Source organism: Saimiri boliviensis, chromosome 8 (assembly GCF_048565385.1).
Source record: "Saimiri boliviensis isolate mSaiBol1 chromosome 8, mSaiBol1.pri, whole genome shotgun sequence".
NCBI lineage: Eukaryota > Metazoa > Chordata > Mammalia > Primates > Cebidae > Saimiri > Saimiri boliviensis.
This window is the reverse complement of record NC_133456.1, coordinates 107,851,349-107,877,943: the sequence shown is the minus strand read 5'-3', so window position 1 is coordinate 107,877,943 and position 26,595 is coordinate 107,851,349. Positions and strand designations below refer to the sequence as shown.

At 47.7% G+C, this 26,595-nt stretch overlaps 1 protein-coding gene across 13 annotated transcripts in view; it reads right to left on the bottom strand.

The window, feature by feature from the left end:
* FRMD4A (FERM domain containing 4A) overlaps positions 1-26,595 on the bottom strand; it is a 682,989-nt gene that overhangs the window by 72,210 nt on the left and 584,184 nt on the right. For all 13 annotated transcript variants that reach the window (XM_074405013.1, XM_074405018.1, XM_074405014.1 and 10 more), the window contains one exon: positions 26,138-26,224. In XM_074405013.1, the coding sequence (XP_074261114.1) occupies positions 26,138-26,224 (87 nt within the window). The remainder of the gene's footprint in view (positions 1-26,137; positions 26,225-26,595) is intronic.

The following is a 26,595-nucleotide window of genomic DNA, read 5'->3' as shown; positions in this document are numbered from 1 at the left end:
CTTCAGTGAAAAGGTCCTGTTGGCTGCCCCCCCACGGGGGTCTCTCAGTCCCTATCCTGCACCTGCCTTGGTCAGGCAAAGTGAAGTCTTGGACAGGATTGGCCTTCTGGGTGTGGCACCCGAGGGCCCTTTGCTGAGAAGGTCTTTGGCTTAGTTTCACAATCTGCTGTTGACATCTTGAAATTCCCCATAGTTTTTTCATTCTTTCTTTCTGTGCTTTCCTTTATCCTTTTTCTCTCCCTTCCTCCCTTCAGTTTTTTTTTTTTTTTTTTTTGGTCTTTATCTTCGTTGCTATATGCTCTAAAAACATTATTTCCATAGGTTTTTGGGGAACAGGTGAGATTTGGTTCCATGAATAAGTTCCTTAGTGGTGATCTGTGAGATTCTGGTGAGCCCATCACCCGGGCAGTGTACACTGAACCCACCTAATAGTTTGATCAAGGGACTCTGTCTTTCCATTCTGCACTGGGCCCTGCTCATTGTGAACTTAGTCCTGGTGGGTGCTGTGGGGTAAGGTGCCTGCCAGCCTAATGGGCAGGCCAAGGGAGGTGGGACCCTCAAACCCTCCAAGAGGAGGAAAGAAAACAGAACCAGGTGTGAGCATGCTTGAGAAACCCCCTGTGCCTTTCACGGGAAGGCCCCTTCCCACCTGATGAAGAATCCCAGCACAGAATGCTCCGAGGGGTTGTTTCCCTGGCAACTCCTCTTTCCCCCATTCCATGCAAAATAAAACGCAAACCAAGCTTTGCTTTAAGTGCTCCCTGATGCAGTTCGGCGTGGAGAGCTGCACGTCTGCCAAAGGGCTGGGACAAAACCATCCGGATTCTGCTGCAGCGCCCCGTCCATGGCTGCTGTATTACCCGTGGGAAGGCCCTGCCTCCAGCTTCTGCCCTTGGCCATGAACCATGGAGTCCTGGCTCCCAGGCATCTCTCCAGGATGATGCACTAGACATTTTTGTAACTGGGTGCAGAACAATGGATTCCCCTTGATGCTTGCTTTAAGCATGATTTTTTGTTTTGCAAATGCAGTCCTGGGAAGGAAGGGTAAAAGTGAGGCGAAGGGATGGGTGGTTTTCAGGATCAGATTCTTGCATTGAGACATTAGAAGAGTCCAAGGATAGTCCGGGCACAGTGGCTTATGCCCTGAATCCCAGCACTTTGGGAGGCTGAGGTGGGTGGATCACTTGAGGTCAGGAGTTCGAGATCAGCCTGGCCCACATGGCGAAACCGTATCTCTACGAAATTATACAAAAATTAGCCGGGTATGGTGGCGGGTGCCTGTAGTCCCAGCTACTCAGGAGGCTGAGGCAAGAGAATCACTCAAACCTGGGAGGCGGAAGTTGCAGTGAGCCAGGATCACGAGATTGCATTCCAACCTGGTGACATAGCAAGACTCCCCTTCAAAACAAACACAAACACAAACAAACGGGTCCCAGGAACAGAAGAGGAGGTATACATGTCGGAACAGTGGCCTGATCCTTTTTTCTTCTCTTAGGAGGGAGAAGGTGAGCTGGGGAGCAGGAATATGAAGGCAGCAGGGACCTGGAGGGTGGGAGCAGCTGCTCCTTGCCCAGAGCTGGGGAGCAGCCTGCTGGAAAGGCATCATGCTCTTCATGGGGGCATTTCTGCACATGGACTCTTGTGCCCATGGCTTAGAGGCCTTGCCTGTTAAATAGTTCACTCTGAGGCTGGCAGAGCAAACACAACAAGCAAATCAACAAACAGGAGGTGCTCATCTAGCCTCCCTTTTGTAAACAGGGTAAGGTGGGCTCTGACTGAGCTGGTTTCTGGGCAGCCCCAAGGGTCTGCGCCACATCAGGGGAGTGTCCCCAGCTTGTGCTGGCTCAGTGTAGCCCTCGTAACCCACCACCACATAAAGCTGCCAACATGCTCTGCCCCTCTGTGTAAAGACACAACAGACACCCACAGTGATCATCAGGATGACTGAGCAGGTTCCCTTAGGATTTTGTGTGACTCCTGTCGCCAATTATGCCCAAGGAGCTAATAAAAAAGCTAAAATACATAGTTGTACCAATAATCAAAGAAGGTATTAATTCGTACCTATTAAATCAAGGCGTTTCGAATGCACTTCATTTAGGCATCTTTAAAAAGCCCTGCAAACATCGTTCCTTTGATCTTTTGGCATCCCCCAAGAAGAGTGAGTGGGAAATTTACTTTTTGGGGTAAATGAGGTCCGGAGAAATTAAGGAAAACTGCCTAAGGCCACACAGCAAGTAAGTGAGGGAACCAGAAATAGAATTCAAGGGCACCTGGTCCATTACTCTAACCTCTAACTATGTTGCTTTCCCCAGGAGTCCACCAATTAGTGGGTACAACGCTTACTGACTAATGGATGGTTAACTTTACAAGTGGAATGAGTTTTGCAAATGAGCTACAATATGATTAAGGAGAAAGTAAAAGAGCAAATCTTTCTCGTCCTGCACCATGGCCTGGCTTTCCTTTTTTACGGTAAATGATAACAAGCATTCTTTCTTCCCTTTCTTGGAGTCCTGGCTTCCTCTAGTTTTCTACACAGCAGTGCTTCAGTACTCCGTAGCTTTCATCCAAAGACTAAAACACAACTACAGTTGTGATGAAGAACAGCCGGGGCCGGGCGTGGTGGCGTGTGTCTATAATCCCAGCTACTTGGGAGGCTGAGGCAGGAGAATCACTTGAGCTGAGGGGGTGGAGACTGCAGTAAGCTGAGATCTTCCACTGTACTCTAGCCTGGGCAAAAGAGTGAGACTGCATCTCAAAAAAAAAAAGAAAGAAAGAAATAAAAAAGAACAGCCTGGATGATCTGGGCTTGCATGGAACAAAACGTAGAGGAAACCATCGGGAAGTAGCTTCCTTGAGACTATGTCTGTCCCTGTTGTTGGGACTGGCTGATACTGGATGTCGATTCTTGGTTTCTGACCTAGATTTGCTCTGATTCCCAGTGCGATCACAGGTCCTTCACTTCCCTCTTCTGGGCTTCAGTGTCTTCATGTATGAAAACAGGAGATGGGAAACATTGATCCGCGGAGTGCAAACAAGAGTGGCTAAAAAATACTGCCTTTGAGCCCTGAATGCAACACAGTCCACTCTAAGTACTTGATGAGCGGGGACCAGTTACTGGATTCTAGCTGGCCTGCTGGATTCCCACATCCTGTGTTTGGCTGAAGGTTGGGGCAGAGGAAGGGGCCTTGGCTCCACTGGACTTCCTCCCTGGCCAACACTCATGGAGAGTTGGGGCTGCATGTGGTGTGGTGGGCGAGCTCCCAGGACGACGCGGAAATAGACGATTGAGAGGAAGGTCAGTCTGGTGCCTCTGATGCCTGACCAGAACTTTGGAGAACCTTGTCTCTCCCTGTTGTCCCTGAGGCTGAGTCACCAAGCTTCTTACTGACCTCCCTATGAGTAACTTCCTGCACCCAGGGGGGCTGTTACACAGAATCACACCAGCCATCTGGTCCACCTCCTCCTTGCACAGATAAAGTAACCCCAGTAGACGGAGGTTAAGGGATTGGCAGAAGTTAAAGAAGTAACTGATGTTGGCACCCACATCTTGTGATTTCTGCTCCTGGGCTCTTTCTAACACACCATGAAGCTCTGTCAATGACTGAGAACAAGGTTGGTTCCAGCTTCTTTTTTTTTTTTTTGAGACGGAGTTTTGCTCTTGTTACCCAGGCTGGAGTGCAATGGCGCGATCTCGGCTCACCACAACCTCCGCCTCCTGGGTTCAGGCAATTCTCCTGCCTCCGCCTCCTGAGTAGCTGGGATTATAGGCACGCACCACCATGCCCAGCTAATTTTTTGTATTTTTAGTAGAGACGGGGTTTCACCATGTTGACCAGGTTGGTCTCGATCTCTTGACCTCGTGATCCACCCGCCTCGGCCTCCCAAAGTGCTGGGATTACAGGCTTGAGCCACCGCGCCCGGCCTGGTTCCAGCTTCTTGTTCTGGGTCTCTACGTAAGAAGAATTAGACTCATGGACAGGAATAATCTCCCAACTCAGAAGGAAACATACCAACTGAAAAACTCACTGTCTTATCTCACTTCTGCCCTTTTTACTTCCTAGAGCAGACTGGCACTTGCAAATCTCTAGGTGGGTTTGTATTTTCAGCAAATACAAATGGGTTGCTACACATCTAGAGGCTTGCAGCACAAAACAAAGGCGTCACTGAAACAGAAGCAGATGGAATTTAAAATGTGAGAGCACCCCAGAAAGCCCTAAGCCTGTGCTTTCAGAGGACTGGATCCCATGTTTCCCAGTAAGGTTTTGCTACTGGGGCACAGTGGGTTCTATAGGGGCAACAGAAGTGTGTGTGTGTATGTATATATATACACACACACACATATATACGTATACTTTTTTTTTTTTTTTTTTTTTTTCAGAGACAGAGTCTCGCTCTATCCCCCAGGCTGGAGTGCAGTAGCACGATCTCGGCTCATTGCAACCTCTGCTGCCTCCTGTGTGCAAGCAATTCTCTTATCTCAGCCTCCCAAGTAACTGGAATTACAGGCGCTTGCCATCACACCCAGCTAATTTTGGTATTTTTAGTAGAGATGGAGTTTCATCATGTTGGCCAGGCTGGTCTCAAACCCCTGATCTCAGGTGATCCACCCACCTCAGCCTCCCAAAGTGCTGGGATTACAGGCATGAGCCACCGCATCCGGCCCAGGTATTTGTTTTTAGTGGGCTGAAATCATGTGTCGGAGGTTTTTTCTTCCTATCAGTTCTATAGGGATTCAATATATTTCACTTTGCACAAAAAGAAGACAGAAGCAAAGCCCTTGGGTTTTAGGCAACAATGAATTCCCATTCCCTTTCCAACCATTCATGTAGTGGTCGTCTACTTTGTACTGGCCTGTTCTAATAGGCAAGAGGAAACATGTGGTGCCTAATACATGTTTATGTTTGCAGGGCGCTGATGATCTACTTGGGAAGACAAGACATGCATAAAGTAGCCTGTATTCATGCTACGGGAATCCATGATGGAGCTTCAAACCATCTCTGGTTTCTGTACCAGGCTTTAAAAACTCTATAGAAATGCCACGCTGCCTCATTCAGATATATCTCATGCTTTTGTCTCAAATAATTAAGATTCATGACTGTTGCTTACTCTTGATTGTTTTGGTTTTTCACTTTGAGGAGCAAGAACCCTGGGTGGGAGGTCAAGAGCCCTCAGTTCTAGCTCTGACTTTGTAAGGCTCTCTCCATCTTCACTTCCTCCTCTCTAAAATGAGGGGGTGTGTGGGCATTCCTGCATTCTGTGCATGGGTTGAAGGTCAGCATTGTAAATCCAGAGAATGTCAAGCTGCAATTCTTTGGAATTTAAAAATAAAGTAGCTGGATTTAAACATTTCCTACCGATAGGAGACAATGCAGAATAGCATGGATTAAAAGCAGGGTTTTCAGTGTCATACAGCCTGCTGCTTACTGGCTGTGTAAGTCTCAGAAATTCAATTTACGTCTCAGTTTTTTCATCCTTGAAGTAAGAGAAATAATAGCGCTTTTCTCATAGGGCTGCTGTATTAATGAATTCATATATATTAAATGCTTAAAATGGTGCCTAGTACATAGCACTCAGGAAATTATGAGGCTGGTGTGGTGGCTCACACCTGTAATCCCAGCCCTTTGAGAGGCTGACTCCAGTGGATCATCTGAGATCAGGAGTTCAAGACCATCCTGACCAACATAGTTCAACCCTGTTTCTACTAAAAATACAAAAATGAGCCAGGCATGGTGGCATGCACCTGTAACCCCAGCTACTCGGGAGGCTGAGGCAGGAGAATCACTTGAATCAGGGAGGTGGAGGTTGCAGTGAGCTGAGACATGCCACTACACTCCATCCTGGGTTAAAGAGTGAGATTCCGTCCCTCCATCCAAAAAATACTTTGATCACAAGGGAAATACTTATGATTACATGCCAACGTTATACTTAAAGTAAGACAGAAGTTCTGAATACTTTCAACACATATCAGCACAAGGTACAGGTTTGTGTAATTTTTTTTTGAAAGACAACTCATATGGTGCCATGAGCATTACAGAAACTCATTTCTGAGTTTTCTGTAAAGTTGGATTGTTTACAGGGCAAGCATAAGCCGGACCCAGGGTTCCCATTCACTCATTTGTGCTGGAGTTTGCTATATTCTCTTTGGGGTTGTTTATTCCTAATCTTATTGGCCAATTCTTCTGTCCACTGCAATCTTAACCAGAGTCAGTTTTGACCATTTTCTTGTTACGACTTCTAATCTCAAAACATTCACCCTGTGAAGAAAGTATCTTATTGTAAGATGACTCAGTCTTATACAGAACAGAGTGGGCTATAAAGGGAACACATCAGGCCCTCCCAAATACCCAAGCAGTGACGGCAGATCATTAGCTTCCTAAATGGGTCAGAGGCTGTCCTCCATCACTTGAACTGCGAAAGAGCTCCCTAGCATCTGTTTTCTTCAGCGATGGCCACATACCCAGCCCAGGAGACAATGGCTAATTTTTCTCTGTAGCCAGTCTAATGGAATCAAGATATTCTTCCGGCTAGTTGTGTCTTCCTCATTGTCAGAGAACAGGAGCTCTAAATTGATTTGATTCATTCAGTGACAGATACCCAGAGCACCAGGCCTTGACCCCTTAATGGATGGGCTCTTTTTGACCCATCAAAAACCTCTTAGCTTCCTTTGGCATAAAAGTCATTACTAGGGGAAAAGAGAGAAAGAGGTTAACAAGTACTTAACAAGCCCATTGAGATGCAGGCCATTTTGTTTTTCCCCATTGGACTGGATTTCCTTTCATTTTTCTCCCTAGAGGCCTCTCTCTGTATTATTTTCCTGTGTATATTTTGGCTTTTCTTGCAGAAAGTCTTTACCATGATGCTTTGGTGAATGTAAATACTTTCAAGAGAAGCTGGAATTGTTTTTCTTTTCGCATCCTTTGCCCCCAACCCCCCATGTCATTCCTTCCCTCCTCAGAGTGCCCCGAGGGACTGGCTGGGGTCAGTGGGCTGGATGGCTGAAGTCGCCCAGTGATTTGGAATATCTGGGTCTAGCCTTGGTTTTTCTTTTCTTAATTTCTTCTTCTTCTTCTTTTGAGATGGAGTCTCGCTCTGTTGACAGGCTGGAGTGCAGTGGCATGATCTTAGCTCACTGCAACCTCCGCCTCCCAGGTTCAAGCAATTCCCCACCTCAGCCTCCCAGGTAGCTGGGGCTGCACTCACGCACCACCATACCCAGCTAATTCTTTTTTGTATTTTAGTAGAGACAGGGATTTACCATGTTGGCCTGGATGGTCTTGATCTCCTGACCTTATAATCTGCCTGCCTCAGCCTCCCAAAGTGCTAGGATTCCAGGCATGAGCCACTGCGCCCAGCCTGGTTTTTCTAGCAATTAGCACTGTGACCCAGCGATGTGTGGCTTAACCTCTCTGTGCTCCAGTCTTTCCTTGAAAAAAAGAAGAAAGCCAAGGGTAATTATATGTCTATGAGGGACCTCAGTGGGATGCTTCAAAGGGGAATTAATCAGTCTGAGAAGTACTTGGTACATGTCGGGAGAAAATGATGACAGGCCCTTTCACCTGCTTTGGTCCAGACATTTCTTTCCAGATTGCTGTAAAGCTACTTTCTAAAATTTTCTTAAATTTTAAAACTTTAATTTTCAAATTTTTAATTTTTGAGATGGAGTCTCACTCTGTTGCCCAGGCTAGACCGCACTGGCACAATCCTGGTTCAGAGCAACCTGTACCTCCCGGGTTTAAGCGATTCTGCTGCCTCAGCCTCCAGAGTAGCTGGGATTACCGACAGTGCCACCATGCCTGGATAATTTTTGTATTTTTAGTAGAGACGGGGTTTCGCCATGTTGGCCAGGGTAGTCTTGGACTCCTGACCTCAAGTGATCTGCCTGCCTCAGCCTCCCAAAGTGCTGGGATTACAGGTATGAGCCACCATGCCTGGCTAATTTTTTTTTTTTTTTTAATGAGGTTTTGACTACTTTGGAGGACCACCTTTAGGGAGAAACCTGTTGTTGTTACTTTTTTTTTTCTATTTTTTCCAGGGGTGGCAGGGAGGTTGGCAGTTGGTATTTTTCTTCTGCCTGCTCCAGCTCTGCCCAGACATGTGGCATCATAGAGACATCCTGATCTCCTCTGTGGAGGTCATCAGACTGTATGGAAGACGGTCATGGGATGGAAGAAAACGGACTGGCAACCAGTTCTGCGGGGAAATACGGGCATACACTCACTAACACTGTGCTCTATCGTGCATAACAAAAAGAAAAAAAATGTCAATACTCTACCCTAGTGATATCTGTGCGAAGCAAAGAAAGAAAAACAAAAGCGAGCCAACCAGCGAGGGCTTTGGCTCTGGGGAATACTGATTTAACAAGGGCTTGTTTGCACTTTGGAACACTGTGTGCTTCCAGAGCTGGCCCCTCCTGCTGGGGAGGGGAGAGAGGTCCCAGCACTGCTGTCTGGCCGACCGCGGTTTCGGTGGGCACCCGGGGTGAGGCAGATTGCCTGCTGCTGCAACTTCATGTGTGAGCTCCAGGCTCCCCTGGTTGGAAGGTGCCAGGGAGTGAGGCGGGTGAGCGGGCATCAGGCCAGGGGTTTGTGGTTTGCTTTTCAAGTCGGGCTGCTGCTGGGAGAAGAAACGCTTGCGGTCTCACCAGCTGTTCTGCAACGGGAGGCGGTGGCCTGCCCTGCTCCAGCCTGGAGGGCCAGACCTCTCAGCTTGACCCAAGGCATGCAGGGGGTGGCTGCGGCCGGGCCACGGTGTCTGCAGCTGGAGCCCCTCTGGACTCTCATGACTTCTTTCTATGGATCCTCTGGCGGGAGCAATTTGGTATCTGCTCCGTGAGGTTTCCTTCCAGAGAGAAGTGAGGACTTTAGATCCAGACTTTCTGTCTTTCCAGGAAGCCTGGTCCTATTTAAACTCTGCTTTTCCCCGCAGAGGACTTCTGCAGTGCACAGGTCGACTTGGGGAAACTGAATTGCGGGGAGGAGGCGGGGCGGAAACAGAGGAGGAAACTGAGGCTTTTACTCTGCAGCCTGCCTTAAACCACTTTCTTTTCACCAGGGCTGTCCCAAGCCTCCCAAAATTTCCAGCCCTGGTCTGGGCTAGTTCTCCCAGATATTCATACATATACCTCAGCCAAAGCAACGATCTTTAGTACTGTAACGGTCTTTATGCTCTAATGTCTTCCTCAACCAGACTTAAGTTCCTTGAATATGTTTTCCTGGCACCTAGCATATACCTGGGGGCATATTAGGCCCTCGATAGTTGTCTGTTGAGTGAATGAATGGACGGATGAAGAGCTTTTTGAGGTAGGCATTAATGGCAACTGAAGTTCAGATAGGTTAAGCCACTTTCTCAAGGTCACACAGATGACACATGGTGGGAGGTGATACTCGAACCCTTCTCTGCTCAACTCCATGCTATTTCTATCATGTGAGGAACCTCCAGTGGCTGAACCCAGATATCTTATTAAAAATACATTTCTAGCTGGGCGTGGTGGCTCAATCCCAGCACTTTTAAGAGGCTGATGTGGGCAGATCACAAAGTCGGGAGTTTGAGACCAGCCTGACCAACATGGCAAAACCCCGTCTCTACAAAAGATACAAAAATTAGCTGGGGATGGTGGCGCATACCTGTAATCCCAGCTACTCAGGAGGCTGGGGCAGGAGAATTGCTTGAACCTGGGAGGCAGAGGATGCAGTGAGCTGAGATCATGCCACTGTACTCCAGCCTGGGCAACAAAGCGAGACTCTGTCTCAAAAAAAAAATAAATAAATAAAAAGTAAAAAAATACATTTCTAAATTGCAAGTGATGCAGTAATCGGGAAGTGGCAGTTAGGGTCAGCTCAAGGAGGGAGGACAGTAAGAGCTACAGCCCAGGAGCCACAGCCCTTCTTTCTGGGAGTTCTGTTGGAAATAAACTCTACTATTTCAAGGTGTACTGGGGAAGTCTATGATCCCAGCAGTTCTTGGTCTCAAACTGGAATCCTACTCCCAACCTAGAGGTCAGATCTTTGCAAATCACATTGCCTAGAAATTGCCTCTGTCTGTTTGAGCTGTCAAGAATGACCCAAGGCAGGTAGTAGCCAGACTGTGGCATCCTTGAGCCCCACCTGCAGGGGCCAATCAGAGCCCCAGGCTGGCGGGCGGGGTTGGGCAGAGTTGGGCAGAGTGCTGGCTGTGCTACGGTTTGATGTTAAGCAGATTTACATTTTCCGGAAGGTCAATTCAGCCTGGGCTTCCCCTCTGAATCAAACTCATTAGGAAGGAGAAGGTTAAAAAAAAAAGCCTTACACAGCTTCCTAAGTATTGGCTGGTTCAGCAGAAACAAGTTGTTAAGACTGGCCAAGACAAAGAGGTTACTAGAAGTCGACAAGCAGGGTTTCCCAACCGAACACATCCTTAGAAGAAAGAAAAGGAGTCTGGATTAACCAGAATTATTCAAGGTCTGCACTACTGCAGCAATTCACTCATGATGTCCTCATTACTCCGTGCCCTTTTAGTGTAACAGACAAAAAATAAAATCGAAGGAGAGCACAGATGGGAGCAACTTTTTATGCTTTTCATTTTTTCATCAGCGAACCTAAGCTGTAAAAAGCTAGTTACCCTCCCTTCCATTCTCCTCCCAACTGTCTTGCTTGCTATATGGAGTTCTCTGCAACATTTCCTTAGATGAGTTATATTCTTTTTTTTTTTTTTTTTTTTTTTGAGACAAAGTCTTGCTCTGTTGCCCAGGCTGCAGTGCAGGGGGGCAATCTTGGTTCACTGCAACTGCTGCCTCCTGGGTTTAAGCGATTCCCTTGCCTCAGCCTCCCAAGTAGTTCAGACTACAGGCGCCTGCCACCATGCCCGACTAATTTTTGAATTTTTAGCAGAGACAAGGTTTCATTATGTTGGCCAGACTGGTCTTGAACTCCTGACCTCAGGTGATCCACCCACCTCAGCCTCCCAAAGTGCTCAGATTACAAGCATGAGCCACTGCGCCTGGCCCCAGTTACGTTCTTAATGCATCAATCTATGAGGTCGCTATCCACAGACATACAGAAGAGTCTTTGACATTAGCAGTGGGTCACAACAAGTGATTAGATATTCCACTCCGACGACTTTCATCCATTCAACAACCACTTTGCTGAGTATACCATGGGTCCGGCACGGTGTCAGGCACCGAGAATACAGCAGTGGATAAAACTGCCCGGTACATTCTTATTAAGGGAGAGGTGAGCAAATACATAAGAAATGAATCAGAAAACTACATGGTACATACAGTAAGTTAGAGGATAACAGGTTTCAAGCACAAATGTGAAGCAGGGAAGGACAGGACAGGGTTTGCCATTGTTAACAAGGTGGCCAGGGAAGGTCTTGGTGAAGTGACGCCAAGTCAGTAACGGAAAGAAACCAGGGCCAAAGCTGGGCAGCTATGTGAGGGGAAAGAAAGACTGCAGATAAGAGAAGTCTGGGGCATCATTTGTGTGTGTGTGTTTTGCTGTAGAAAATGCTGAAATAAACATCAAAGGTCGACAGAATATTATGCAGCCGTAAAAAAGGAATGTGGTACTAACGCACATTGCAACAGGGATGAACCTTGCCAACATTTGCTAAGTCAAAGAAGCCAGACAACAAATGGCCATATAACACCATGGTTTCTTTTCCAGAACAGGCAAATCCATAGAGATAGAGAGTAGATGAGTGGGTGCCTTGGGTTTTGGGGGATGGGGAGAAATGGACAGTGATGAAGCGTTCCCCTCATGGCCTCCTCCTCCTCTGCCTACTGAATCCCAGTCTGGATTAATTACAGATCACAAGACAGTCTTCGATTAAAACTCAACAAAACTCTGGCTGGGCCCGGTGGCTCACACCTGTAATCCAAGAACTTTGGGAGGCTGAGGTGGGAGGATCACCTGAGATCAGGAGTTCGAGACCAGTCTGGCCAACATGGTGAAACCCCATCTCTACTAAAATACAAAAATCAGCCAGGCATGGTGGCACACACCTGTAGTTCTGGCTACTCAGGAGGCTGAGGCAGGAGAATTGCTTGAACCCAGGAGGCAGAGGTTGCAGTGAGCTGAGATCACACCACTACACTCTAGCATAGGTGACAGAGCGAAACGCCATCTCAAAAAAAAAGAAAAAACTCCGTAAAACTCATTATTTAAAAGGAGCTAGCAGTGCGGGATAAAACAGAGAAGCCCTGCTTTGCAGTGGCACTCCTTGTCCATAAAAAGCTCCCCGCCCTCATCAGATGGTTCTTCCATGAGGGCCGTCTTCTCATATCTGCTCTGGGGTCTCTATGGAGGACAACTCACTTCTTTCAGCCTGTCAGCACCAGGGGAGCTGGGTCAGTCGCACCACAGCGTCTGTTCTTCTCTCTCGGGATGAGCGAGCACTCTCTCATAGACACGGCTAGCGGTGAATCTGGCCAGTGATCCAGTTTTTTTTAATGGGTTTTCAAACCTTAAACATAAACTCAATTACATACTTAAAAATACACATGTGCTGCTGGGCGTGGTGGCTCACGCCTGTAATCCCAGCACTTTGGGAGGCCAAGGCAGGTGGATCAGGAGGTCAAGAGATTGAGACCATCCTGGTCAACATGGTGAAACCCTGTCTCTGCTAAAAATACAAAATAATTAGCTGGGTGTGGTGGCATGCACCTGTACTCCCAGCTACTCAGGAGGCTGAGGCAGGGGAATCGCCTGAACCCGGGGATGTGGAGGTTGCAGTGAGCGGAGATCGTGCCACTGCACTCCGGCCTGGCGACAGAGCAAGACTCCGTTTCAAAAAAAAAAAAAAAATTTAAAAATACACATGTGCATGCCTAAAAATACACACACACATGCAGAGGAAATTCTCCCTGCTGTGACTTCTAATGCTCATTAAAGGTAGGACTGGGATTCAGTTTTCAGTAAGATGTGAGGATGGGAGAGGCCACAGGGCAGAGCTCCTCTGGCTCTTGGCCTTCCTCTTCAAAAGCCAGAGAAGAGACACCCATGGCAAGGGGTCTGTGCTCCCTTCAGTGGGTACAGGGACCCCCATGCAGTGCAGCTGATGCCAGTGTACACCTTCCAGAAAGATTATAAGCATTGGTGAAGAGATCTGTGAAACCCTTTGCAGTCACCAGAAACACCTGCTGGAAAAGCTAGAGAGAAAGAATTGGGTGGTTGGATGAACCGTTTCACTGGCCATGGCTCTTTTCTGTTTTGTTTTGTTTTTCTGACTCAGGGTCTTGCTCTGTTGCCCAGGCTGGAGTGCAGTGATGTGATCATAGCTCACTGCAGCCTTGAACTCCTGGGCTCAAACAATCCTCCTACCTCAGCCTCCCAAGTAGCTGGGACTATAAGCATGTGCCACCACACCCAGCTAATTAAACAAATTTCTTTTTTTGTGGAGTCAAGGGTCTCTCTATTTGTCCTGGCTGGTCTTGGACTCCTGGCCTCAAGCAGTCCTCCCGCCTCAATCTCCCAAAGTGTTGAGATTACAGGCATGAGCCGCTGTGTCCGGCCTCATAGGAGCTCTTTGAAGTCTCCCCAGTCACTGGTTTGATTCTCACCTACACAGGTTTGTCACGAATTCTGCTCTCTGTGGGTAACTTCGCCACTGCCTAACTAGAGCCACAAGATAGTAGACTGGAAGTCCTGGCTGACACGTATGATAAGCAGTATCACTCAAGGGGGCCATGCACAGAACATTCAATAGGAGAGGTGGAAAGCAAGGGGCCAAGAGCTGGTTAGCTAGGTCATCATGCTGCTTAGCTAGGTCTCCATGCTGGTTAGCTAGATCACAATACTGGTTAGCTATGTCCCTATGCTGGTTAGCCAGGTCAACATGAGCCTTTGTTTGCCAGTCACAATCCTGGTTTGTTTGACATCACGGGATAATTATTCACTAATCCCTCTTTTCACTTGCAGTGCTATCTTGGTTTGGATATTAAAACTCTATGGTTACTAAAAGACAAATAACTTTGATCCACTTCAACAGAAAGACAAATAACTTTGATTCTGCTTCCATCCAACAGAAAGTAGAATGATAGTTCCCAGCAGCTGGGGGGAGAAGAAAGGGGAGTGACTGTTTCATGGGTAAAGTTTCAGCTTTGCAAGATGACAAGCATTCCAAAGATCTGTTGTACATCGATGGGAATATATCTTACTGAACTGGCCTCTACAATGGTAGATTTTATGTTGTATGCATTTTATCACCATTTGAAAAAAATCTTCTGTTAGATGACCCCAAAAACCCCTTACCCACAATTCTGGTATAAAATGTTTAGGAGGATGGAAACTGAGAGGGCATTTTTAGAAATGTTCTTGAGAGGGAGATGTTCTGTGAGCTCGCTGCTACCCACAGAGGAAGGTGGAAGATGGACTGTTCTCCTTGGAGCTAGTAAGAGAGGGTCCATTAGGGTTACCTGGAGAGCTTAATAGTTGTCCCTGACATCAGACAAACTGAAGCAGGGATGGAGCCCAGATGGGAGAATGGAGAGATTTAACTTTACAGCAAGTTTGAAGCTTTGATTGTCATAAAGAACTGGACACTCTAAATTCTTAATAAAAACTTATTTTGCGGCTAGGTGTGGTGGCTCATGCCTGTCATTTCAGAACTTTGGGAGGCCAAGGCAGGTGGATCATGAGGTCAGGAGATGGAGAGCATCCTGGCCAACATGGTGAAACCCGGTCTTTACTAAAAGTATAAAAAATTAGCCAGGCACGGTGGTGCGTGCCTGCATCCCAGCTACTCAGGAGGCTGAGGCTGGAGGATCACTTGAATCCAGGAGGCAGAGGTTTCAGTGAGCCGAGATGGCGCCACTGCACTCCAGCCTGGGTGACACAGCAAGACTCTGTCTCAAAAAAGAAAAGAAAAGCTTATTTTGCTATTTAAAGTGACTGGGTGACTTTGTAATCCCCGGGAGGGATCAGAAAAGTCAAGGGACCGCCTGTGTTTTTACTGAGAGGCAAGGGAAGAATACATTCAAAGGAACACTGGGAGATAAAAAAAGATATGTGTCTTTTGAGTCCCAGGTGATAATTGTTCTTATATTAGCAAACTCTTCCGATTTTCAGACAGAGAAACTAGATCTGTTTGTGAATTACTACTGGTTCATGGCTTCTTTTCGAGTGAGCGAGGCTATGGGATGCTCCCCTGCAGTGGTTTGGAATCCAATGACAGCATTTGGTTTTGATTTGCTTCTTCAAATTGCATCCAAGGTCAACGGGGTTCCCTGAGTAGCAGGAACCTGCCTCGGTAGCGTTATTTAGAAGCCAGCCAGTCTCGGGGCGGCTGCCGCGTCGTCTGGCTGGGTGTTTATTTGCATATCATAAATACCAAGTGTTGTGCTTGACCTCTACTGTCCACACAATCAACGTGGCTATTTATGTGGCCTCTTCAGAGGCGGGGGAACAGCAAGTGGAGGAGACCAGGCATGAGGTGGGAAGCAGATGAATCCCAGGAGACCACATATCCCCAAAGACATACCAGCTGCAGTAGAAAAGGTGCTTTTGGCTATTTAATCACATCTAGCTTAAGCACTGGTTGCGTGGAAGTCAAAGATGTGTGGGGTTACCTACTTAGAAAGCGGCATTTTTGGCCGGGTGCGGTGGCTCATGCCTGTAATTCCAGTACTTTGGGAGGCTGAGCTAGGTGGATCACCTGAAGTCAGGAGTTCAAGACTAGCCTGACCAACATGGGGGAACCCTGTCTCACCAAAAATACAAAAAAAGAAAAAAAAAATAGCCAGGCGTGATGGCACATGCCTGTAATCCCAGCTACTCAGGAGGCTGAGGCAGGAGAATTGCTTGAACCCAGGAGGCGGAGGTTGTGGTGAACCAAGATCATGCCACTGCACTCCAGCCTGGGCAGCAGGAGAGAAACTCCGTCTCAAAAAAGAAAAAAAAAAAAAAAAAAAAAGAAAGAAATTGGTATTTTCTTCTACCACTTTCTTCTGGAAAACTGTCGCTTTTCATCCTTTCTTTTATTCATGACTCCCCTCTGGCTTTAAAGTGACCTGGCCTTTATTTACCTTGTGTTATTTCTCTTTGTTTCTGGTTTTAAGATTCCTTCATCTTCAGGATTCCTGATCATCTGCATCAACCAACTTGTGGAGAAAACTGAGGCCCAGGAAAGTGACTCACAATCATGTAGAAATGTGAGGTGCCTTGACTGCTGGGCCAGATATCCTGCAAATAATGGCAGGGGGCAGGGGGCAGGCATGCGTCACCCCACGGGTCTGTCAGGCCTGGGGAATGACCGCAGGGAAAGCTTGGGGAGATTCTTGGAGTTTGAGTGTACCCCTTCCAGGAGGTGCCTGGGAGGGAAGCGTACTCCTTCCAAGATGTCACCTAGGAGAGATTTAGACCTGCTCCTCTTTAAGGGATAATTACAGTCCTCCCCTCCTGTAAGTTTCCATGTTAATTACTCTCATGTGATAGCTGCTCTCTAAGAATTATTCGCCTGAACAGGGCAATGCTTTTTTTTCTTTTTTTTCTGTTGGTAGACAGGTCAACCTTCCTCAAAGGTGACAGTCTGACACCAGCATGAGTTCAACGAGGACACAACAAGATACAGGCTGCTGCCCTTGGAGGGCTTACTCAGACCAGGCTCAGGATGATCTTCCCAGGACCCTGTGGGAACTCAGGGACCCGGCTTCCCAGATCCAGTGACCAAGAGAAAAATCAACCCTCTTCACAAAGAGACCTTGTTTGCTTTTTGAGGCCATTCGCCTCTTGTGTTCAGTAAAAGCGACTGGAACGATATTTGCTATGTCAAGGGCAATGGCACTTTTCTCCCGGGGAATAAGAACTCTGACAAGCAAACTTATTCAAGATGGAGAAAATTAGATAATATCCATACCATGTCTCTTAGTACCCACTTCACAGATATAAAAAGAGAGGCACAGAGAGGTTAAATAAATTTCTAATCATGACTTTCTAAAATATCCCGGAAGTGAGTTAGCGCCAAAATTCTTTGGTCAAGAAAATTCTTCCTTGGGGGCCTGGGCAACATGGCAAAACCCTCTATCTGCAAAAAAATACAAAGATTAGCCAAGTGTGTTGGCACAGGCCTGTAGCCTCAGCTACTGGGGAGGCTGAGGTGGGAGGATTGCTTGAACCTGGGAGGTCAAGGCTGCAGTGAGCGAGGATTGCACCACTGCATTCCAGCCTGGGAGACAGAGTGAGACCTTGTCTTCAAAAACCAAACCAAAACAAACACAACAAAACAAAAACAAAAAGGAAAGAAAATTCAACTTTGGGCCTTGGAGTGGATTCGGAGGTCATGGATTTACAAAACATCTCTCTCTTTCTTTTTGTTTAAAAGTGTAACTGCTCGAAGAAAGAATTTGATTTTAACTCAGACTAAAATGTCTTCGTAACAACAACGAAATAGTGACGTAGGATCACAGAGAAAGTTCCTCGCTAACTGCCTGTATGCAGAGCAGTGGGCCTTACGCTTCACGCATGTGCTCAGATCCCCCTCAGGGCTTGTGGAATTAGACTGCGGAGTCCCAACCTCACACTTTCTGAGCTTGTCAGTGTCCGGTGGGGATCCTTAGTTTATATTGCTTTCTTTTTTGAGATGGAGTCTTGCTCTGTTGTCCAGGCTGGAGTGCAGTGGCGTGATCTTGGCTCATTGCAGCCTCAACTTCCTTGGCTCAAGCATCCAGAGTAGCTGGGACTATATAGGCACACCACCATGGCTGGCTAATTTTTGTATTTTGTGTGTGTGTAGAGATGAGGTCTTGTTACGGTACCTAGGCTGGTCTCCAACTCCTGCAGTCCTCCTGCCTGGGCCTCCCAAAGTGTTAGGGTTACAGGTGTGACCCACCTAGCCTGGCCATTAATTTGCTTTTTTTTTGAGACAGGGTCCCACTCTGTCACCCAGGCTGGAGTGCAGTGGCACGATCTCGGCTCACTGCAACCTCTGCTTCCCAGGTTCAAGCAAGTCTCGTGTCTCAGCCTCCTGGGGAGCTGGGACTGCAGGTAAGCAACACCACACGTGGCTAATTTTTATTTTTAGTAGAGGTGGAGTTTGGGATAACTTTTTGAAATGGAGATGATTCAGCCACATCTGATACTGGTGGTTGGAGAAGGGTGATGTCTAGGACATGCTTTGACAGGAGGATCTCAATTTTCTTAGAATAGGATTCCTTTTTCTTGGAGAATTATTTTTAAGTGGCAGATTCTGGACCTTCCTGTGCCCTCCACTTTCTACTCCCAAATCCCCACCCCTTCTCCAAAGCAGTCCTGGTCTTTAGCTTTGGGGCCAGCCTCTCTAGATGCCCAAGGCCAGGACCTGCCACCCACAGGCATCGAAAGCTTCCAGGTCCACTCAGCGCTGTACTGCGATCTCAAAGACTGAAGGACCGATAAGATATGTGGAGAAGGCCCTTTGGTCCCAGCCTGTGAATGAGGAGGGGAGGGCTGCCAAACGCTAAGAATGCTGAGTGCCTCAACTGAAGTGTTTCCCCCAGCTGTGCACAGGGTGTGGTTTCCAAGCAGAATGCAGATGCAGGAATGAGGGAGGCACCCACCCAGGCTGGCAAAGTCAGAGGCCCAGCAAGCAGAAAGCGAGCCAGGCAGACGCCGACGGAAGAGAAAGGTAAGTCTGTGGCGCACTGGGCAGGACGTCCACGGCACTGCATAATTTAGCGGGGCGAATTCGCGCCAACTTAATGGAATATTTCCTGTAAATATTATTTTCCCTTCTTGTCTCTTCATCTCATTTCGTTCAAAAATCTTTACCAATCCGGGGGAGGGAAAGTAATGCATCAACTCCCAGAGCCAAAGCCCCTGCTTCTGAAATACCCTTAGGAATCACAGGAAGCCACCATGACTGCTTGGGGACAGGGGGCAGGCCATTTACTCTGGTTCCTTCTCCTAATGCCTCAGAGGGGACCTCACAGTGTTCCTAATTGTGCATCTAAGTGTACATAAAAGCCTCCCTAATTGCACATCAAATAAATAAGTAAATGCCGTCTGCTGAATATGTAACAAGGACTGACGTTGCTATTCCTTCCCAGGGGGCAGAGTTCATTAAATCTGGGCTGGGAAGCGGGCTGCATTTCTTAGTGATGATTTACAGATATTGAATATTCTTTGCAAGGGAGGGTTTTCTGGAGTCAAGTACTTTGCAGTATTTGCTCTCTAACGCTTACGGCCTCAGATACAGGCTGCAGGTGGACTCTTCATTCTAACTCTTAGAGTCCATTTGGAAAGTCTCTTCTGTTTTGATCTGTATTGGCTTCCGATGATCAGATGGCTGTTTGTCTGCAGGTATGAGGACTGCGGGACCGGCTGGTATCCCCATGCCTCAGTTACTGACACTGCAAACAAGGGCAGATTGTCCCAGAGATTAGAGCGCTGAGGCGTTCTCGGGCTTCAATCTAAGGAATGTAAAGACCCCTCCCCTAAAGAGGCAGCTGGATGTGAGACAGATTTTGTCCAGACTTACTTATTTTTTCCCTGTGGGACCCTGATTCTGTGAGATTTAATAAACAATCCCTCTTCAATAGATAGTATTTAATTCTCATTCAAATGTTTTCAGGGAACAAAGACGTAAAACTTGCCTGTACCAGCCGCACCTCCCCAAAGCCCAGGGGATACCCAGCCTGAGGCATGTCGCTATTGATCGTCATTTCACACAGCTGGCAGTTTTTTTGTTTTTGATGGCCGAGGTCTCTTTACTCGATCATAAATGTGAACTAAGATGAAACCTGGGATTTACCTCCAGTGCCTAAATGCCAACCTGACACTGTCTCATTGTCTCCTGAGGCCAATAGGATTCTCATTCGTGAAATACAGAGCCTCTTGCTTCAGCAGAGCTTCTTTTTTCCTTTTTGAGACGGAGTCTCGCTCTGTTGCCAGGCAGGAGTGCAGTCAGTGGCGTGATCTTGGCTCACTGCAACCTCTGCCTCCCAGGTTCAAGCGATTCTCCTGCCTCAGCCTCCTGAAGAGCTGCAAATACAGGCATCCGCCACCACGTCCAGCTAATCTTTTGCATTTTTAGTAGAGATGGGGGTTTCAACCATGTTGGCCAGGATGGTCTCGATCTCCTGACCTTGTGATCTGCCCGCCTTGGCTTCCCAAAGTGCTGGGATCACAGGCGTGAGCCACCGCGCCTGGCCAGCAGTGATTCTTTGTATTCCCACACACATGCACATGCTAAAATGGAATTTGGTAACTAGGATAAAATAGGGAGGAACGATTGCTGCAAGATTTGTTTGTTTGTTTTGCTCATGTGACTCTCCTACTTCTCTCACCACTGCTGAGCCAAGACAGACAGAGAAGATCCTGCCAGCCCCGTACCTGGATGCTACATTCACAACTGTGCAGAAAGACTTCCAACCGTAGCCCTGGCAAAGGAGAGAGGAGAGCTGCAAAGAACTCAAAGGGATGTCCCCAAGTGTCAAGTGGCATTTGAGTACGAACAGGAGCTCCGAAGTGGGGAAGAAGGCAAAGAGCGAGGGGGAAAACGGAGAGTGAGGGGCGGGCTCCTGCTGGGCTTCTTTCTAGACAGTCATCAGCTACTCCTCCTCGGTGCCTTTTTTGTTTGTTTGGGCTTTTCTGGTGGGGGACGAGGGGTGAGTCATCAATCCACTTGAGTGGATTCTCAAGGCGGCTGCTCAGCCCCCGTGGGTGTGCCGACGGATTGCCGATGCTGTCGGAGCGGTGCAGGTAGTGGACACCTCTGGGCCCTGGAAAGAAGAGGGAGCAGCCTCCCCCTGCCACCGCCTCTGCTTGGATGCTGGCTCTTCTTGTGGTAGTGCTATGTGACAGAGCTGCCATAACTGGGTCAGAGTGTCAGGGAGGGCCTCTGTCTGCTGCGGGCGGGGAGCACCTGCCCGGGCTGCCGACGCAGCTGTTGCTGCCCAAGCTTCCAGGTGCACAGTGCTGGGTGCCACTCCCTTGCCTGAGCATCCCTGGAGGCTTAAGGTGGCAGGGGTGTGCCAGGCACCAGAGCCAGGAGGGAGTGGCATCCACTGGCACACCACCCCTCCCAGATGGTTCGCCCAGCCGTAAGCCCTGTGCCTGGGACCTCCCCTGCCCTTGGTGTGCAGGGACACTGCTGGTCACACCCGTCAGCCTGGCTGGCCTTCCCCACGTCTGAGTTTTCAAAGCACAGAGGGCTGACAGCAGTGGCCCTTGTCTCCAGGCATACATCAGAATCCCTGTGGGGCTTCCACCGGGCTCAGAGGCTTGGTCGGGGTACAGGTGAGCCGGCCTGCAGGGGGCTGTGGCATCTAGACATTCCAGCAGCTTCAGATGAGTTAGTGACGTACACTGGCCCAGAGGCACTGAAGACAGACCTTTGGCACTTCAGAAGTGGACTTGCATCGGCATTCATTCACATGTGTGTGCATCCTTTTAGATTCTGAGATCCGGGATCAGAGGGTGGGCTTTCTGTAGTCTCAGTAACTGACATGTGCCTTAAACATAACAAAGATGGCCTTTTTATAATGGCAACGAGGTTGGCAACGCAAGAAAAAGAAACCCGTTGCCCCGTTTAGGTCTTCTTGTAGCTGAGACTTCTTCACAATGGCTCCGGTTGAGTCCATGGCCTTCCCTTTAAGTTCCATCTCACATCTTAGCGGGGCGGGGGGGGGTACCCCTAGAAGCTAGCAAGGCTAAGGTTTTGCTTTTCCTCAAGGGCTTTTCAAAGGCCTGGTTTTTTGTTTGTTTTTGTTTTTTTTCCTGGAGATGGAGTCTTACTCTGTTGCCCAGGGCTGGAGCAGTGGTGCAATCTCAGCCCACTGCAACCTCTGCCTCCCAGGGTCAAGTGATTCGGCCTCCTGAGTAGCTGGGATTATAGGCACCCACCTACCAGGCCCCGCTAATTTTTGTATTTTTAGTAGAGATGGGGATTCACCATGTTGTCCAGAATGGTCTTGAACTCCTGACCTCAGGTGATGCGGCCACCTCAGCCTACCAAAGCTCTGGGATTATAGGTGTGAGCCCCCATGCCTGGATAAAGGCCTGTTTTTAATTGCATATTCAGATTGTACATTCATTTCTCAAGGAGGGCCCCAAATGATGTAAGCTTCAGGGCCCATGCAACGGAAGCAGCCTCTGCATCTCACCGTGATCATTATGATTGGGAAATGAACTCTCCACTCCCAGCTACTGGTGCGCTAACTGCCAATCCAACCTCCTCTCCCTGTCCAGTCCCTGGTTCAGTGATGCTTTGGAAATTCTTGCTACTCTTGAGCTCCAACTGAACGCCCAACTGCCTACTAGTCACAGCCACCTGGATGTCCCATCACGCCTGCAGCCTGGCATGTCCTAAGCCGCACTCATCCCTCCTCTGTCACTCCCAGCCGTCCCCTTCTCCTAGCGTCCATGCTCTGGTGGATCCTGGAGTCATTCTGCATTACCCTCCTCCTCTCATGGCCTCCCTCTCCCACCCACAGGTGACCATAACACATGCCTTCTCAACGTCTTGGTTCCCCATCTCCATCCTCAAGCCCCACCAGGTGTGGCCTGCCCTACCATCATTATGTGCTGGGTTCTGAGTCTTGTCCTGGGTTTCTCCTATCCATCCTCCAAGCGTTTCGAAAAGGTGCTTCTACAGCAATGGAAATCTGACACTATACACCTCTGCTTCAAGTAGATGCAGCTCCACTCCCTACCCCTGTCACTGTGGTTTCAGGCACACCAGCCTCTCTCTTGCACGCTTCCCCACCCCATTCCTCCATCTGTAAAACTCTTTGAATCCTTGAAGACCCACTCCCTCTCTGCCTCCTCTGTGAGGACTTCTCCTTATGCCCAGTTGACAACTGCCTTCTGGAATCGCCATCGACCTTCACACAGATTCGTATTATACCGCTCAGACACTGGCTCAATATCACATATCTTGGAGGACAGGATTTATGCCTCATCTCAGTGCCCAGTGATGTGCTTGACATCTAATAGGAATGCAATAACTGTTTTGTTTTGTTTTTTGACAGAGCCAGACTCCATCTGGCTCTGTCACCCAGGCTGGAGTGCAGTGGCATGATCTCAGCTCACTGCAGTCTCCGCCTCCTACGTTCAAGTGATTCTCCTGCCTTACCCTCCTGAGTAGCTGGGATTATAGGCATGCACCACCATGTCTGGCTAATTTTGTATTTTTAGTAGAGACAGGGTTTCATCATTTTGGTCAGGCTGGTCTTGAACTCCTGACCTCAGGTGACCTAGCCACCCGCCTTGGCCTCCCAAACTGCTGGGATTACAGGTGTGAGCCACTGCACCCGACCACAATGACTGTTTTTTGAGTGAATGATGGCTCTGACAGCTTGGTAGTCTGTCCTTAAATTAGAAATGGACTGGAAAAGTCTAACTTCTTCTTCAAAGGCCACAGAAACCCAAGTGATTTTCAATAACAACCCAGTCTGGGTTAGAGCCGATGCCCTGGAAAATGACATTAACCTTTTAACATTTTAAATTCACTGACCAGGATAAGTTCCATTCATTACTGTAAATTCTCTTATTCAATAGCTGATTATTCATGCCTTTGGCTTCTTACTTTTCCTTATCTTAAAGCCTGTTTTAGCATCTTATAATAGTTATAATTGGCCAAGCACGGTGGCTCACACCTGTAATCCCACCACTCTGGGAGGCCAATGTGGGCGGATCATGAGGTCAGAAGAAGGAGACCATCTGGCCAACATGGTGAAACCCCATCTCTGCTAAAAATATAAAAATTAGCCAGATGTGGTGGTGCATGCCTGCAATCCCAGCTACTCAGGAGGCTGAGGCAGGAAAAATTGCTTGCACCCGGGAGGTTGCAGTGAGCTGAGACTGTGCCACTGCAGTCCAGCCTGGCAACACAGCAAGACTCTATCTCAAAAAATATGAATAATAATAATAGTTAAAATTGATCAAACTCTAGCTATGCATCCTCTCCTGCATTTCACACACATCAACTGCTGGCTCATCACCTCTTCAATCTTCATTAGAACCTCAATTAGAAAAATAAAGCTTAAACATTCAACATATTAATAAATTGAACCCAACAAGTATAGATACTTGCTAGCATGTCTCCTAAAAAGCTTAGAGGGAGAAGCGATTTTAACTGCTGGATTTTAACCATCTCTGCTATAGATTTCAATTATCCACGATGGCCTTGGTCTTCCACCACTGCAGGCAAGAGAGGGCTCAATGCATTGCAGCCTGAACTTTGTTCAAGGCTTTAGGGAGTATTCTTGGATTTTACAAGCAGCAAAAACAGTCAAGTTGAAAAAGAGAAGGGTCAGGTCAGGCACGGTGGCTCACAACTGTAATCTCAGCACTTTGGGAGGCTGAGGTAGGCGGGTCACCTGAGGTCAGGAGTTTGAGACAGGCCTGGCCAACGTGATGAAACCCCATCTCTACTAAAAATACAAAAATTAGTCGGGCATGGTGGTGGACACCTGTAATCCAGCTACTGGGGAAGCTGAGGCATGAGAATCACTTGATTCTCATGCAGTGAGCCAAGATCGCGCCTCTGCACTCCAGCCTGGGAGACAGAGCAAGACTCTGTCTAAAAAAAAAAAAAAAAAAGGGTCATTGTGAAAAGAAGGAGGGAAGAGAGAAGGAGGGGAGGGAAGGAACAGAACATTATAAAAAGACCACGTGGGAAAAAGGCACAGGGGAAGCAGGAAGAAAAGTCCAGGGAGGAAGAGGAATCCCACAATCGAGGGAAAAAAAGCCAGAAAAAATAAGCACAGAGGGTCCAATTAATTTCTTGTTGCATGTAAAAGGATAAGAAAAGCCTTTGGAGATAGCCTCAAAACAACAACCCCTCCACACCACAAAGAGCCAGGTTCTTCCTGAATTGTTCCCAGTGAATAATTCCCCCATCATTTGCTCAGGATCTTTTCTTAGAACTTAACCGCTTTGCTGATCAATGAAGTGAAAATCCTCCCCAACATGGGAACGTTTTTTTCTTCTGTCAATTTAATAAAGAAGTTGGCTAAGGACAGATGTTAACTGGAGAGCATACAATCCACTCAGATATGTAGTGTGGGTTTCAATCCTATTCGTGGATAAAACAGCTTGGAAAGCAATCTAGAGCGACATAATGGCCCAACATTGCCTTCTCTCTGCTAAAGCAAGTGTGGTTTTGATAGGTTTTTAATATGTATTTCAGGGTTTGAACTGCGTACAGTCTCTCTGTTATTCTCTGCCAGGGAATCTGAATGACAGCACTCGCCTCTAAGATTGTTTCTACTATAATTTTTCAATTTGTTCTGGTCTGAAAAATGTGTGTAAATGAAAACAGAAAATTCAAACGCTGTGTCCCCTTCAAACATTCCACTTTGGGTTTACAAGGACTTTGTAAACCGTTCCCTGTTTCTCTCGCTCTTTGGCAACTAATTTTATTTTCTGATCACTTTTACTGAGCCAGAAAATATGTGCTGGATTTCCAGGAACCTCTCTCTCTTATTTTTCAGCTTTTCTTGTTTTTTGTTTTGAGACAGAGTCTCACTCTGTCACCCAGGCTGGAGTGCAGTGCCATAATCTTGGCTCACAGCAACCTCTGCCTCCCGGGCTCAAGCAATTCTAATGCTTCCGTGTCCCAAGTAGCTGGGATTACAGGCATGCACAAGCTCGCCTGGCTAATTTCTGTATTTTTAGTAGAGATGGGGTCTCACCATGTTGGCCAGGCTGGTATTGAACTCCTGGCCTTAAGTGATCCGTCTGCTTCCGGCTCCCAAAGTGTTGGGATTACAGGCGTGAGCTACTGTACACAGCCTTTCAGCTCTTTTTGACCGAGAATCTCTTCTTTCAGCTCTCCCACCTCCCTTGATCCTGTCCCAAAAACCTCTGGGGGAACTCAGATGGCTTCAGGATTCAAGAGAAATTTGACATCATTTTTCCAAAGAATATAGCCCCACTGGAAATTAAGGAACACGACAGTCTCTCAAAAGTCTCTTTGCCCATCTGCTCTGGAGAGAACTGAGCCAGCCATCTCACCTTAAGTAATGATAACAGCTTAGGTTTCCTTAGAGACAGGGAGAAGAAAATGAGAAAATATTTACCCAGGGAACTCGGGATTACTGCGGAGTAATTTGTATACACTTAAATTAGGAGGGGATTGGGAGCCTTGAGGCTGCCTGGCGTGAGGATTTTTTAAGTCACTTCTACACCTGTTCCTCTCTGGATCTGAGACGCGTTACACCCACGCAGGAGACCACCCTTACCTTCCTCGGCTTCACTTTATCATGGTAGTCATACTGGAAGATCCCCTTGTAGCTCAGGCCCAGCCACCATGGTATGCCCTGCTTGTCCTAGGACATCAAAAAAAAGTGCATGTAATTATGGGGCTGGAGGAAGTAAACACGCACCAAGTGGAGATTTCCTGGCTCGGGTGCAGAGGAGGGAGAGCGCCATTTCTTTGGAATGGATGGCGCCCACCTGTCCACTTCATTCCTTCACAGATATGCCCCTCATTGAAGGATGTGCTGTTATGTAAAGAGGGGAGTGCCGGGGGCTGGGGCCTGGCTCCGCTCCTCATCAGCCACACGGCAGGGGTCCTTTCCCTTTAGAAATAATGAGTGAATGTTCTGCTTCTCTCCCTCCCTCTCCCTTTTTTTTTTCCTTCTAAGACTTTAGGCATTCCATGCTGGGAGCCCACTCACCACAAAGGAAAATCTGTGAG